General features: G+C 34.8%; 1 protein-coding gene across 3 annotated transcripts in view; it reads left to right on the top strand.

Moving 5' to 3' along the window:
- Window positions 1-14128, top strand: part of LOC145243653 (SLIT-ROBO Rho GTPase-activating protein 1-like) — a 559174-nt gene that overhangs the window by 315972 nt on the left and 229074 nt on the right. For all 3 annotated transcript variants that reach the window (XR_013862922.1, XM_080106698.1, XM_080106697.1), the window contains exon 2: window positions 10414-10597. Coding sequence is in view for 2 of the 3 variants with exons in the window: in XM_080106698.1 (XP_079962824.1) it covers window positions 10414-10597 (184 nt within the window). In the remaining variant the exon portion in view is untranslated. The remainder of the gene's footprint in view (window positions 1-10413; window positions 10598-14128) is intronic.

Genomic DNA, 14128 nt, shown 5'->3' with positions numbered 1-14128 from the left:
TGTATGTATGTATGTGTGTTCGCTTTTTCTGTATGTCTACAAAAGGCTTTTTTCAGAGAAGCGGTCGGTCGCTTCACAACTTTTTTAAACTTTTTATATCACATATAAATCGTAATATCTTGCAGTTAACAACGAAGCTCACCTGTCTATTTAATTTGCTCGATTTTGGGAAGATAAATATTCAACATTTGTCGCTCGCCGCATGTGGGTTAGTCTTTTTCCTATAACATCTTGGGAAGCGTTCTATCCCGCAGTCAAACTTGACTTCATTAACTCATTAAAACGGGCACCTGCCAAATCCAAGTAATTAAATTCAAACGCGTTTCCGTTAGCATCTCGCGGTGGGGCAATAGTTAACGTCGCACGTTTTTTTTGGGGGGTTTTTTTTCACACTTTAATTTACAACTTTGCCTCAAGGGTTTGGGTTCGATCCTCATACTTACTTTTTTTTTTTTTTTTTTTTTTTTTTAACCCCCACCCCCGGAGTTTCCACACACACCTCCAAACACCCGGGCAACGCCGGGTACCCTTCGCTAGTATATCTATAAAAGTGAACGTGTGTGTCTGTCTGTCTGTACATTTCTCTACACAATAACTGTCAATTTTCAGTCTACAGACTCGAAATTTGATATACAGGGTAGTGAGATTTGAGAAAATCTTTGTAATCCCTTTTCGGACAGAAATTTGGCTTTTTAGGGATCAAAGTTCAACGATTTGACCTTTGAGAACTCTACGAAACTCCTCCGCCAATTTTGGGTATAAACAGTTGAAATTTTAGATATAGGTTCCTTGTACATGGATCTAACTTAATAACTTGATTTGAGCCCAAAAAATAAATGTTAAAGGGTCATAATAGGGGTCAAAGTTAAAAATTTTACTGCTTTGGTCTCTACTAAATTACTCAGACAATTTCTGGTGTAAACATTTGAAATTTTACATAAAGGGTATTCAGAGATAGGGCAAGCTTTTTAATCGGTTTGGGTCGTAAATTTGAGTTACCAATATATAAATGTATGTATGTTTGCATGTCTGCCTAAAACTTTCGATAGAGGCGACGGATTTTTACAAGATCAATATCGTTTTGAAGTTCGACATTTCATACGGCAAATATCGAAAAATTGTCTAAAAACATTAATATCTTCACCTTTAACTGGGCACTTTTCTACAGGGGGGGGGCTTTTTTCGCCGATATTTTTGCAAGTCATCCTCTTCTTTCCATTGTCTAGCCTTAATTTAAACCTACGTCACTTCCGGTATGGTGGTGGTCGTAACAGCAAAGACGTAAGGTTTTTCCCCCCGTTCTTTTCCTCCTTTGCAATATGGGTTCGACCCTGCCTTCCTACTACCACTTTTTTTTTTTTTTGCTCAACATACACCTCCAAACACCCGGGTAACGCCGGATGAAATGCTATTATATATATATATATATATATATATATATAATGTGTGTGTGAATAACAAAAGCTTATAGCTCTTAAAAAAAAGAAACGCTAAGGTAGCAGAAAAAATTAAAATAAGAGTTTCGAGGTTCTTAATATCGCTAAAAAGGAAAAAAAAAATGCCAACAACAAATATATATATATACACGTTTCTGAACTTTTGAGAAGTGGTTATTCGTATTATTTGGATTCTTTTAATTACATAATAAAAATAACAGCGTTTCGAAGTTGTTAATATAACAAAACAAAAACAAACGCCAACAACAAATCTTGTGTGTGTGTGTATGTATATATATATATATATATATATATATATATATATAAATTACGTTTTAGAATTTTTGAGATGAGGATTAGCTATTCGTATTCTTTTGACTACTATACTCATCTTGAGTGACATTTTTACAATGTTTTGGTCACTGTAACCTCCAACCTTCTTCAGGTGTATCTTGTCGAACTCAGGGAATCTGCACGAAATTTCGAACTGAGCTCTTTATTTACGTCACAGGGGTAGCTTGTTCTCATTCTGTCAGCCATGACTGGATAGGGGTCTTAAGTCATTTTGTACTTTCGGTCGTCTACACAGAGGATTGAACCTTTAATCTCCAGGAGAATATCAATTTTAAATTGATTTTTTCCAAGTACTCTACCCACTGCATCACTATATATATATATATACAGTGATGATCATATTTATTGGCACGGTAAAATAAAAGTTAAATTTTGTCTAATAAATTCTAAAAAAGGGATTAAATTAAAGAAAATAACAAAGTATATTATGTATTTTTAACTGGCCTTTCCGATGCAGCAATCGGATTTTAGAAAAAATAAATAACAAAGGAACAACAAACATAATTGCAAAAAACCCTTGTTCAAAATTATTGGCACGGCTTTGTTTTTCTTTTAGTATCAGTATAATATCAATCAATTTCCGGTTTACGTGCTTTCTGAACTTTTTTATAGCCATATTATGCTTGTTTAACGCTAATTCAGTGAATAATTTTTTTCAGATAATTTTTAGATAGCGATTTATTTAAACTATTATAAGTGACTAAATTATAATTTTCAATCGCCATGGTTAAAACTAAGGAACACAGCGAAGACGTCAGGAAGCTTGTTGTAGCATGCCATACCAATGGGGAGGGCTATGATAAGATTTCAAAGAAGCTAAACCTTCCCAAATCCACTGTTAGAGCCATAATAAACAAGTTCAAATCGCAAGGCCACGTTATGAGTTTAGAGGGTAGAGGGAGAAAAAGGATTCTTTCCCCAAGAGATGAACGGAAAATTGTTCGACAAGTAAAACAAAACCCAAGGATCTCTGTTGGGGAGATTGTTGATGAACAGAGCACCTCTGGAGTGAATGTATCTCGACATACAGTTGGTAGAGTTTTGAAGAGAGCTGGTTTAAAAGCATGTCGTCCGAGAAAGACTCCCTTATTGAAGCCTATGCACCTGAAAGCAAGGCTAGCCTTTGCAAAACGTCATATTGATAAAGATGTTGCATTCTGGAAACGTGTTCTATGGACTGACGAAACGAAAATAGAGTTATTTGGCCATAATAAAGTGTCTTATATTTACAGAAAATCTGGCGAAGCTTTCCTGTCTAAGAACACCATAGCCACAGTGAAGCACGGTGGAGGCAGTTTGATGTTTTGGGGATCCTTTGCTGCCTCTGGACCAGGGCGACTTGTTAAGGTCACAGGTAGCATAAAAAAGGAAGATTATGTTAAAATATTGGATGAAAACCTGAAAGACTCTGCTAAAGAGCTCTCACTTGGTCGTCGTTGCTGGTTCATGCAAGATAATGACCCAAAGCATTCGGCTAAACTGACTAAGAAATGGCTTGAGGACAATCATATTAATGTTTTGGAGTGGCCATCACAAAGCCCAGACCTTAATCCAATTGAAAATTTATGGAGAACATTAAAATTGAGGGTAATGCAAAGGAAGCCTAAGAATCTTATTCAATTGGAGGATTATTGTCAGGAAGAGTGGGCTAAAATTACTACTGAAGAGTGCAACAACTTGGTTGTAAACTATGAAAAGCGACTGAGGAAGGTAATCAAGGCCAAAGGCTATACAATTGATTATTAAATAAATCGTGCCAATAATTTTGAACAAGGGTTTTTTGCAATTATGTTTGTTGTTCCTTTGTTATTTATTTTTTCTAAAATCCGATTGCTGCATCGGAAAGGCCAGTTAAAAATACATAATATACTTTGTTATTTTCTTTAATTTAATCCCTTTTTTAGAATTTATTAGACAAAATTTAACTTTTATTTTACCGTGCCAATAAATATGATCATCACTGTATATATATATATATATATATATATATATATATATAGTGTCCATAAAGCTCGTGTGCACTTTAACAAATTTATAACTTTATTTATATTTGTGATAGAAATAATCTGTAAAAAAAATGTTATAAAGTTTCATGTATCTAGTTTTAAGTATAGTTATTGAATAATTTTTCACCAAAAAATTCGTAACAATTTTTAGATAAGTAAAAAAATAAGCAAAAAGTATTTTTTGTTTTTCAGAATCAATTTTGATCCCATGGCTTCAATTGAGGAAAAAGTAAACTGTGTTTAAAGAGCCAGGCTCTGTCCATGATAAACCACGGTCTGGAAGGCCATGTGTCAGTGACGAAAGTGTTGCTTCCATAGAAGAATTCTTTACTGCAAGTCCAAGAAAGTCTGTAAGACGGGCATCATTGGAGCACAGGCTGCCAAAGTCTACTGTGCATAAGATTCTGCGGGCAAAACTTACAAAGCTTACAAAATTCAATTACATCAAGTTGTTAGAAGAGGATTATTATGCACGGCTAACTTTCTGTCACCAGTTCAATGAAAAACTTTGCAATGATCATGCATTTGTGAGTAATTTACTGTTTTCTGATGAAGCAACATTTCACATTAGTGGCAAGGTCAACAGGCATAATTGCCGAATTTGGGGAACTGAAAACCCAAATGAAACTGTTGAACATGAAAGGGGCTCTCTTAAAGTTAATGTGTGGTGTGCTTTGGGAATAAATCGAATCATAGGGCCATATTTTTTTGAAGATCGTGTTATTAACAGTGACAGCTACTTAGATATGTTGCAGAATTACTTTATTCCGCAACTTGAACAATTAAACTTGAAAGATGATACAGTGTTTCAACAAGAGGAGCTCCTTGTCACTTTGCTCGGCGTGTTAGACAGTTTCTAAATCAGGAATTTCCTAACAGATGGATCGGAAGGGGTGGACCATTTCATTGGCCTCCACGTTCGCCAGATTTGACTCCATTAGATTTTTTTTATGGGGACATGTGAAAACAGTTGTGCATGCAACCAAACCTAGTTCATTGGAAGATTTGAAAGCTAGAATAACTAATGTGCGTTCAGGCATTACTATAAATCATTTGGCAAATGTTTTTTCGTGAACTGCAAAATCGTATTACCCTTTGTATTGCTAATGATGTGGAAAGTTAAATAAAATTTCGATAAAAGCTTAAAAAATATAGATTTACTTCTTTCAAATCCATTTTACAGATTATTTCTATTGCAAATACAAATAAAGTTATATTTTTTTTAAAAGTGCACACGGACTTTATGGACACTATGTGGGTGTGTGTATATATATATATATATATATATATATATATATATATATATATATATATATATATATATATATATATATATATATATATAAATATAAAACACACCCGTCTGACAAGTTTACAACAAAAATATTTGTAGAATCCATTCTTGCTTTCACAGGTTGGTATTATAATTTGGTGAGAACAAGTAGGTATTACACCTGTAAATCCCCCTCCCAATTCTCTTTCGCTATTTCTTTCTACACTTTTCATGGGGTAAGGGTTGGGTGGAGACTGGAGTTCACCAAGGATCACTGATTCACCCCCCCTCCTCCCCCTCGCAACAAACGAGCAGGTGTTTCCGTGTTTGTAATTTCTATCTTGTAGATTTCTTTGTTCAAACATTTTCGTCTGTTTTTCTGCTTTTGTCTTGGAATTAATATTTCCCCTTTTTATTCTCGGTTGTTTTAATTGTCATCTTTGGATTTATCGGTCCTTTCTTTTACACACTCTCCCTAATTCTCTCTTTATATTTCTCTCTAGCTACCTTTCTATCTTTGTTTTTCTCTCCCCCTTTCTCTTTTTCTCTCCCCCTTTCTCTTTTTCTCTCCCCCTTTCTCTTTTTCTCTCCCCCTTTCTCTTTTTCTCTCCCCCTTTCTCTTTTTCTCTCTCCCTTTCTCTTTCTCTCTCTCGCTTTCTCTTTCTCTCTCTCGCTTTCTCTTTCTCTCTCTCGCTTTCTCTTTCTCTCTCTCGCTTTCTCTTTCTCTCTCTCTCTCTCGCTTTCTCTTTCTCTCTCTCTCTTTCTCTCTCTCTCTCTCTTTCTCTCTCTCTCGCTTTCTCTCTCTCTCTCTCGCTTTCTCTTTCTCTCTCTCTCTCGCTTTCTCTCTCTCTCTCTCGCTTTCTCTCTCTCTCTCGCTTTCTCTTTCTCTCTCTCTCTCGCTTTCTCTTTCTCTCTCTCTCTCGCTTTCTCTTTCTCTCTCTCTCTCTCTCTCTCTCTCGCTTTCTCTTTCTCTCTCTCTCTCGCTTTCTCTTTCTCTCTCTCTCTCTCTCGCTTTCTCTTTCTCTCTCTCTCTCGCTTTCTCTTTCTCTCTCTCGCTTTCTCTTTCTCTCTCTCTCTCGCTTTCTCTTTCTCTCTCTCTCTCGCTTTCTCTTTCTCTCTCTCTCTCTCTCTCTCTCTCGCTTTCTCTCTCTCTCTCTCTCGCTTTCTCTCTCTCTCTCTCTCTCGCTTTCTCTCTGTCTCTCTCTCTCTCGCGCTTTCTCTCTGTCTCTCTCTCTCGCTTTCTCTCTGTCTCCCTTTGACCCCTCATTCTTCATATGGGAGAGAGGGTGAACCCTAGCTGACAGGTCGGCACCTATTAGATTGGCAACTCTCTTTTCCAAAATTATTGAATTTAGCATTAAGTAACCTAAAACGGGTTGATATGCTATAAAATAAATCTACTAAACTAAAAAATAGATTCATTTCAAGCAAATGAATATTATATATTCCCACGAAACTTTGAACACCCAGTGGTGTTAAACAATACTTTATAAACAAATTAAATTTTAATTGGATGCATTACTGAGTTTTTTCGTGGTTCTTTCTACTTAAATGAGTATAGACATTAAAAAGAAAAGTATTGTATTTAAAAACCATTGTTAAATGTTTAATAATATTTTTCTCTCTCAAAACCTCCAAACAATAGTTTTCATTCCAGTTCCTTGCACGTGTGTAGGACATTAAATTGGAAATCGCAAAAGAAGGAAAATGAGATTTAGTAGGCCATGGATTAACACGCCAAAACCTACCTTTTTTTTTTACAAAATGGCCACCAGTATCAAAACTAAACTTTGCTTTTTTTTTTCTTTTTCTTTTTTTTTTTTTTTACCAGTTTGGCACAGAAGAAATAACAGATTAAAAAAAAAAAATGTTTGAGCAACAATTACCCAGACAAACAATTGTGGGAGGATGTTATTTTTATTTTTTTTTTCTAAATAACCTTAAATTCCATTGTTTATGTTCAACTGAGAATTTTTGGTTGCACTTTTTTTTTTCTTTTTTTTTTTTTTGTGATACACTAATTTGATTCAGAAGTTGAAACTATCTGATGTTGCCCGGGAGTTTTGTTTTTTAAACATGGTTTTTGTTTTATCAAATTATTTTTTTAGGTAGGATTTTGGAAGTTTTTTTTTTTTTTTTTTTTTTTTTTTAACACAGAAATCACCAATTATCAAGGCCTGGAGGCCACTCGAGAATAAGGGTTAATGGGTATACAATAGTCAATGTGATTATAGTGTTTTTAACATAGGTAGTGGGATTTTTGCAAGTTGGATTACATAGGAGAACGGTTCATCAAGAACTTGTTTACATTGGACTTGAAGAGAATCAGTGTAGTAACCTGGGAAGCAGGCCAACAGAAGAGAGTTCCACAGGCGTGCAGTCCTAAGAAAGAAGCTCTGCTCATGGAATCAACATTTAGGTTTAGGCACAGATAAAGAGTGTGGGGAAACTATTAGTAGTGGTTCTAGTTAGACGAGTGTTTTTCATGAAAGTTTGGCGAGGGGGACCATAAATTGAAGCTCAGACGAGCACCTGTCATGGAAATAATTATAAAGCAGAGACAGACTGGCAACGTCTCTTCTGTGGGAAAGAGGTTGCAGTTGATTTATAATTTGATCAATATTTTTTATTACATTTTTATAAAACTATAATGTCTATATTATATGGATTCTTCAGACTATGACTGTCATCTTTCGTGTTCCTATTTACTTGCCTCTCCGTAAGAGCAGAGTTAGACATAAGGTCGGTTTTTAATGTGGGGAAAATCCAGCTGCCCCAAAAGGGGCACTCTGGATAGAAACAAAAAATTAAAATTGTCTTAGTCATGAAGGATTTCTCCTCCATTGACTGAAGACAGAAAAGGTGAAGTGCAGGGGCCGATCTTTAGTATTGTCGACTCTGAATTCTTTCAGTAGAACTCTGAATCTGTAAGGAATTCAAAATGGAATTTTTTTTTATTTAATACAGGGGGATAGCATGCTCTCGTTCCGTTAGCTGTGACTGATGAGAACAGCAGTCCAAAGAATCCAAATAATATGAATAATCAATCATCATCTAAAAGAATTCAGAATCATAATGATGAATGTTTTAAGTAATTTTTTTTTATCTGTTTATAAAATTTCCATGTAAAAGACTTCCAAAACTTTGTATTTTTTGATACATGAAGATTTAGGTTTTTTGATACCTGAAGATTTGGGTTCTTGTCCAGAATTCTCCCTATATGTAAAAAAAAAAAAAATCTATGATGTACGTACCCATGAGGAAACGAAAATATCATGTTCCGAAAATTATGTAAATTGATCAAGTAGTTTTATTTTTAATCGCTTCTTATAAGCATGGATTATTGTTGACTTATCTCCCATTATTTCATTTTTTTCAAAATGGTAAGTGAAACAGTCACTTCTTCAATATTCATAAAATTTGATTTTCTTATTTAAAAATAAAACTACTGGATCGACGTGACTTTTGGAATATGATATTTTTGTTTTGGCATATGTACGTACATCACACAGATTTTTCTTTTTGTTTAATAGAGGAGGAATTAAAAGCTAGTTTAAATGTGTTTTTATTCAAAAAGTTCTAAATGCTTCCAAATTAGTTAAAATTTTTGAAGAATCACTAAGAGTTTCATTTTTCTATTTCATTTCTCATAATTGATTACAAAAAGAAATGCGTTGTGGTAGATTTAATTTTGTAAATGTCTTTAAATCGTATTAAAAAAAATTGTGTTTATGTATTTTTCATTTTAATAATCTATATATATATACATATATATATATATATATATATATATATATATATATATATATATATATATAAAAGCGAAAATGTATGTGTGTATGCATGTAGGCTTTTCCTCGATGTCCACAAAAGTCTTCTTTCAGAGAATCGCTCGCTCGCTTCACAACTTAAAATTTTTTATATCATCTATAAATTGTAATATCTCACACTTAACCACGGAGCTCGCCTGTCTATTTAATTTTATTGACTTTCAAACATTAATTATTCCACATTTCCCACATCGGCACGCGTTACATTCTGTTTTCGGTATAAACAAAAAGCGAAACTCGACTCTAATTACTGGCCGAAAGCCAGTGGTCTCTAGAGAGCTAAGTAACGTTTGGTCAATGTCGACTTCATCATATCAGATGGTAGCTTTCATTTCCAGACGAGACGCTCTCCCTAATAAACAGGGAGCGGGTTTTTAAAAACAAACCGATTTATTGACCTCATTAAAAACTGTCCCGCACAAAATGCTAACTGCTGAATACCTATCGCCGTCACGTCGATCAAAAACGCGCACCTGTTTTTTTTTTTTTTTTTTTTTTTTTTTTTCACACTTTACTATTTTCCAATTGCGCGTCAAGGCTTCGTTTTTTTTTTCACGGGCACCTGTTTTATTGTTTTGTTTTTTTTTGTTTTGTTTTTTTCAGATTTCGGTTTTTTTTCACACACCTACAAACACCCGAGCAATGCCGGGTACCCCTCGCTACTTAATAATAAAAGGAAGAACTAATGATTAATTCTAAAAGTTACGTTAATGCGAGATACACATGCATATGCTTGTGCAGTTTTTATGTGCTTTGTCTAGACATTCAGACATTTACAAATTTTAGGAATTCATTCCAAGTCAATCATTAGTCATACAGACTATATGTTGAGCCTGGTCAGTTCTAAGATGTTGACCATTTAAAAAAAAAATTGAGTGTTACAAGCAAAATATTCTGCCAAGATGCAGAAATCGGTGCCAACCTTGTTGGAAAGTATAATTGGTAACAGTCCTGTTATAGAGATGGTTCTGTCTGGTTAATGTTATCAAAGAATAGCAACAGAAGAAACTTTCCAACTGACAATATATTTTGTATTTCTTATGTTAAAATTGCAGTTATGTTTTTTTTTTTAATTTTTTTTTTTTAATTTTAATATTTTCATTCCAACAAAAGAAAAATCTGTAATGAACAGAGACAGTTATGTACCAGTCTTTTTTTTTTTTTTTTTTTTTTTTTTATTTGAAACAAAAGCAAGTAAACTACCTTTTTGCATCATCATCATCAGTATTTATCATTACTAAAAAAGGTACCTATACATAAATAAATCCAATCGGATAAATTATTTTATGGAATGACTTAAGTTGGGTTAATTTTTTTTTATAACATAAACCAATGTTTTACAAAATAAAATGGCTATTCAGAATTAAATATTGATTTTGTAGGACAAAAATTGTTGATGACAAAAATCAAGAATTTGATTGATTTAATTTGATGTGTTGGAATTGGTTTTAATAGTTTATTTTATATCAATAAATAAAAGTTATATATATATATATGGATATTTTTATTTTCAGATATTCGGCAACAGTTGAACGACCAGCTAAAATGCCTAGAACAGAGGCTCGAAACAGAAGTGGCCATTGTGTTGGAGATGGAAGATTTCTTCAAGAAAGTCTCCGAAATCGAATTAGAATACGGAAAGAATTTGGACAGATTAGTCAAACAGATCAACACGAAACACAAAACAGAGAAACAAAAGTGAGTTGGCTTTATATTTGATTCCTATTACGTTGTGTCATACGTGTAGAAAACCAAGTTACTGTTACCAAAAACATACAAAAGTTCACAATTACTATCCAAACCTTATTAGTTTCTTGTATTCGCTTCTTTGTGCTCCTTTTATGCTAAGGGTCTATCATCCTGAAATTAGGGCTCCTCAAAACAGTTAGAAAAAATTGTTGGAAGGCAGAGAAGATTTATTTGACTTTATCTTTGTTCCAAATTACTATTTAATCATACTTTGTCAGTGTATCTAAATTTAACATGTTCACATGTGTGCTTTGAAGGAACTTTCTCTCTCATTCTCTCTTTGATTTATGTAACAGCATATCCATTTTTATTAATTCTCATAGTTTAGAAATTCTAACTTCTTGTTCAACAAATTGACCCTTAACTGACCCATCCCCCTCCACTTTGTTTTTTATTTACTCAGGTTCAACCCCTGACAAGGCATATTGCCACTTGAACGTAAGGGGCTACTATTTGGGACCATGCTTAGGAAAGATTAACAAGATGTTGGTTTACGTTACATTTAAACTTCTGCATATCAGTACAGTCAAGGAAGCAAGTAGTAGGAAGAGAATTCCAAAGTATAGCTGTTCAAAGAAAAACTGTTAGAGTAGAAAGCTTTCCGGCATTTAAGGACCTCAACAGTGAAGGGGTGTGATTTTGTTGTTGAGCGGGTCTGTCAGTGATATGTACGTTCAGGGATACAAGTGCAACAAGTTCTTCAGAGCACATTCAATTAAAATATTTGTAAAACAGACAAAGATGCAACATTGTGGCGATGGGACAGGAGTTGGAGCTTAGTTGACAAAGTCGGACTTATTAGATTGAAAATTATTTTTCGAACCCTATCCAAGAAGGAGAGCCAAGTGGTGGATGCATCAGCCCAGATGTGGCAACAATACACCATGCATGGCCGAATGGTGGTCTTGTAGAGGTATAGGATACTTTCAGGTGTGAGTAGTATTCTAGCTCGATAGAGGGTACCCACCTTCCTTGCAGCTGCCTTCGCAATATCCCCAATGTTATCTCAACTAACCAATTTATATATAAGTAATCTAATATATAAGTTAATCTAAGCAACCTATATCTAATATTGGCAGCAACAACATCTAAGTCAGTAAACGACCAAGTTCTCTCCGATTCTCTCTCCTCTGATCTTGAGCACGTAGTACAATGGGGAAAGGAGTGGCTGGTTACTTTTAATGCATCTAAAACCAAGCTTCTCTCTTTACATCATCAACGTTCTGATCCCCATCTGGCATCAGTTGAAATGAATGGCTCTCGTCTTGAGGAGACTCCAAATTTTGACAAGCTTCTGGACTTAACCTTTACTCTTAGTACATCAAATCTTTTGCCATGGCCGCTGGAAAAATGGTCGAATCCTTCTATCAATCCAGTAGATATCTCACTGCTGATGCAATTCTCTATCTATATAAGAGCCAGGTACGCCCAAGGATGCCACATCTGGGCAGGAGCTGCTAGAAAGGACTTGTTCTGCCTTGATAGAGTTCAAAATAGACTTTGTAGCCTCATAGGAGATATCTTTTTCTCTTCCCTGCAACCTCTATCTCAAGAGATGTTGTGAGTTTGTCTCTGCTGTAGCGTTATTTTCATGGAAAGTGTTCGACTGAGCTTTAGTCCCCCCTCGCCAAACTTTCACAAGAAACACGTCTAGCTGAAAACACTATCAATAATTCCTCCCACTTGTTATTTATGCCTAAACCTAAACGTAGATTCCATGAACAAAGCTTCTTTCTTAGAACTGCACGCCTGTGGAATTGTCTTCCATTTTCCTGCTTTCCAGCTGACTACAATATGGTTGTCTTCAAGTCTAATGTAAACAAGTTCTTGATGAGCCGTTCCACTTAACAAATTTACTGAATTTCCATTACTAACGATTACTATATTGTCCAATTTCTACTATACGCTCTTTAACCCTTATCCTCGAGTGGCCTCTTGGCCTTGATTAGTGGTGATGCCTATGTAAAAAAAAAAAAAAAAAAAGCAAAGGTACTTACTTATTCCCAGGAGAGAAGTATGTCATTGTTAATGAAAACTTTTACACATGGAAACATGAAAAAAATTTGCAATTTTTACTGCAGTCCAACCATATTTAGTCCAAATAAATTTAAATAAATCTTCAATAAGTATCTATGGAGTATATTACTGCAAAACTGCTTTTCTACTGACTACAACTTAGCTGTCTTGATGTCCACTATCGAAATATTTGATCCTAGATATGATCTTGGTAAAAGAATTTTCCTCTACAAAACAAACCAAACATCATGAATAAATATTTGAAGATATAAAGAACTTGAAGCATAAAAACTTTCCAAAATTACTGGATTGATATATTGTAAAACAAACAGATTTTTCTTGAACTATTGGTCATAAAAAGATGTAAGAAAGAAAAAATAAGGACAATTGATATTGGTCTCTCATGCCAAATTAACGTGCAGTGAGAACCTCCATCTATAGTATAAATTTCACCTGTCTGTTAAAAATTATGTATTTATGTTTGTATGTCTGCCTAAAACGTTCGACAGAGGTGATGGATTTTCACAAGATTGATATCGTTTTGAAGCTCGACCCTTCGGACAACAAATATCAAAAAATTGGCTAAAAACATTAATTCCTTCACTCTCAACTGAGCACTTTTCTACAAGGAGGGGTTGGCTTTTTGGACTATATTTTTGTAAGTCATCCCCCTCTTTTCGACTGACTAGCCTTAATTTAAACCTTTGCTACTTCCGGTTTAGCGATGGACGCAACAGCAAAGACATCACTTTTTTTTTTGTTCTTTTCCTCCTTCGCGGTATGGGTTCGGGCCTGCTTGCCTACTATTTATTTATTTTTTTCTCAACACACACCTCCAAACACCCGGGCAATGCCGGGCACCCAGGCTAGTCTAAGTAGAAAACACACTATAGAGTTTGGAATCTTTTTTCATAGGTGTGTGTGAGAGGGGGGGGATATCTACTTTTGCTGGTTTGTGTTTAATATTTAGTGTTTACTCCCCGTCTCCCACCGTCTTTATCAATAATGACTTCTTTTTACTTGTGGAGCCACATCTGGGAGGAAAATGAGAGCAGATGCTCAGAGCACCTTTCTTCAAAATTGTCTTCGAAATCTAGTGGCCAAAGCTCTCATCTCCACCCTACTTCTTTTTTCTCACAGGAGAGACGTTGCAAGGCTATCTCTACTCTACCGTTATTTTCATGGCAAATGCTTGACCGAACTTCAATCTATGGTCCAACCCCTGCAAAACATTCACAATAAACACTCCTCTAGCTACTACCACTGTCAACAATCCACTCCCCACTCTATGTATTTGCCTAAATCTAAATGCAAATTCCATGAATAAATTCTTTTCTAGAATTGGCCACCTGTGAAACTCTGTGCCACAGGCCTGCTTTCTAACTGACTACAACATGATCGCCTTCAAATCTTTGTTGTGCTTTCATTTTGAATAACTAAATTCCATGAAACGGAATGCACCTA

The sequence above is a fragment of the Euprymna scolopes genome, chromosome 22, assembly GCF_053919585.1.
Source record: "Euprymna scolopes isolate OS-2025 chromosome 22, ASM5391958v1, whole genome shotgun sequence".
NCBI lineage: Eukaryota > Metazoa > Mollusca > Cephalopoda > Sepiida > Sepiolidae > Euprymna > Euprymna scolopes.
The sequence above is the reverse complement of the archived record's forward strand: the minus strand, read 5'-3'. Positions and strand labels throughout refer to the sequence as shown.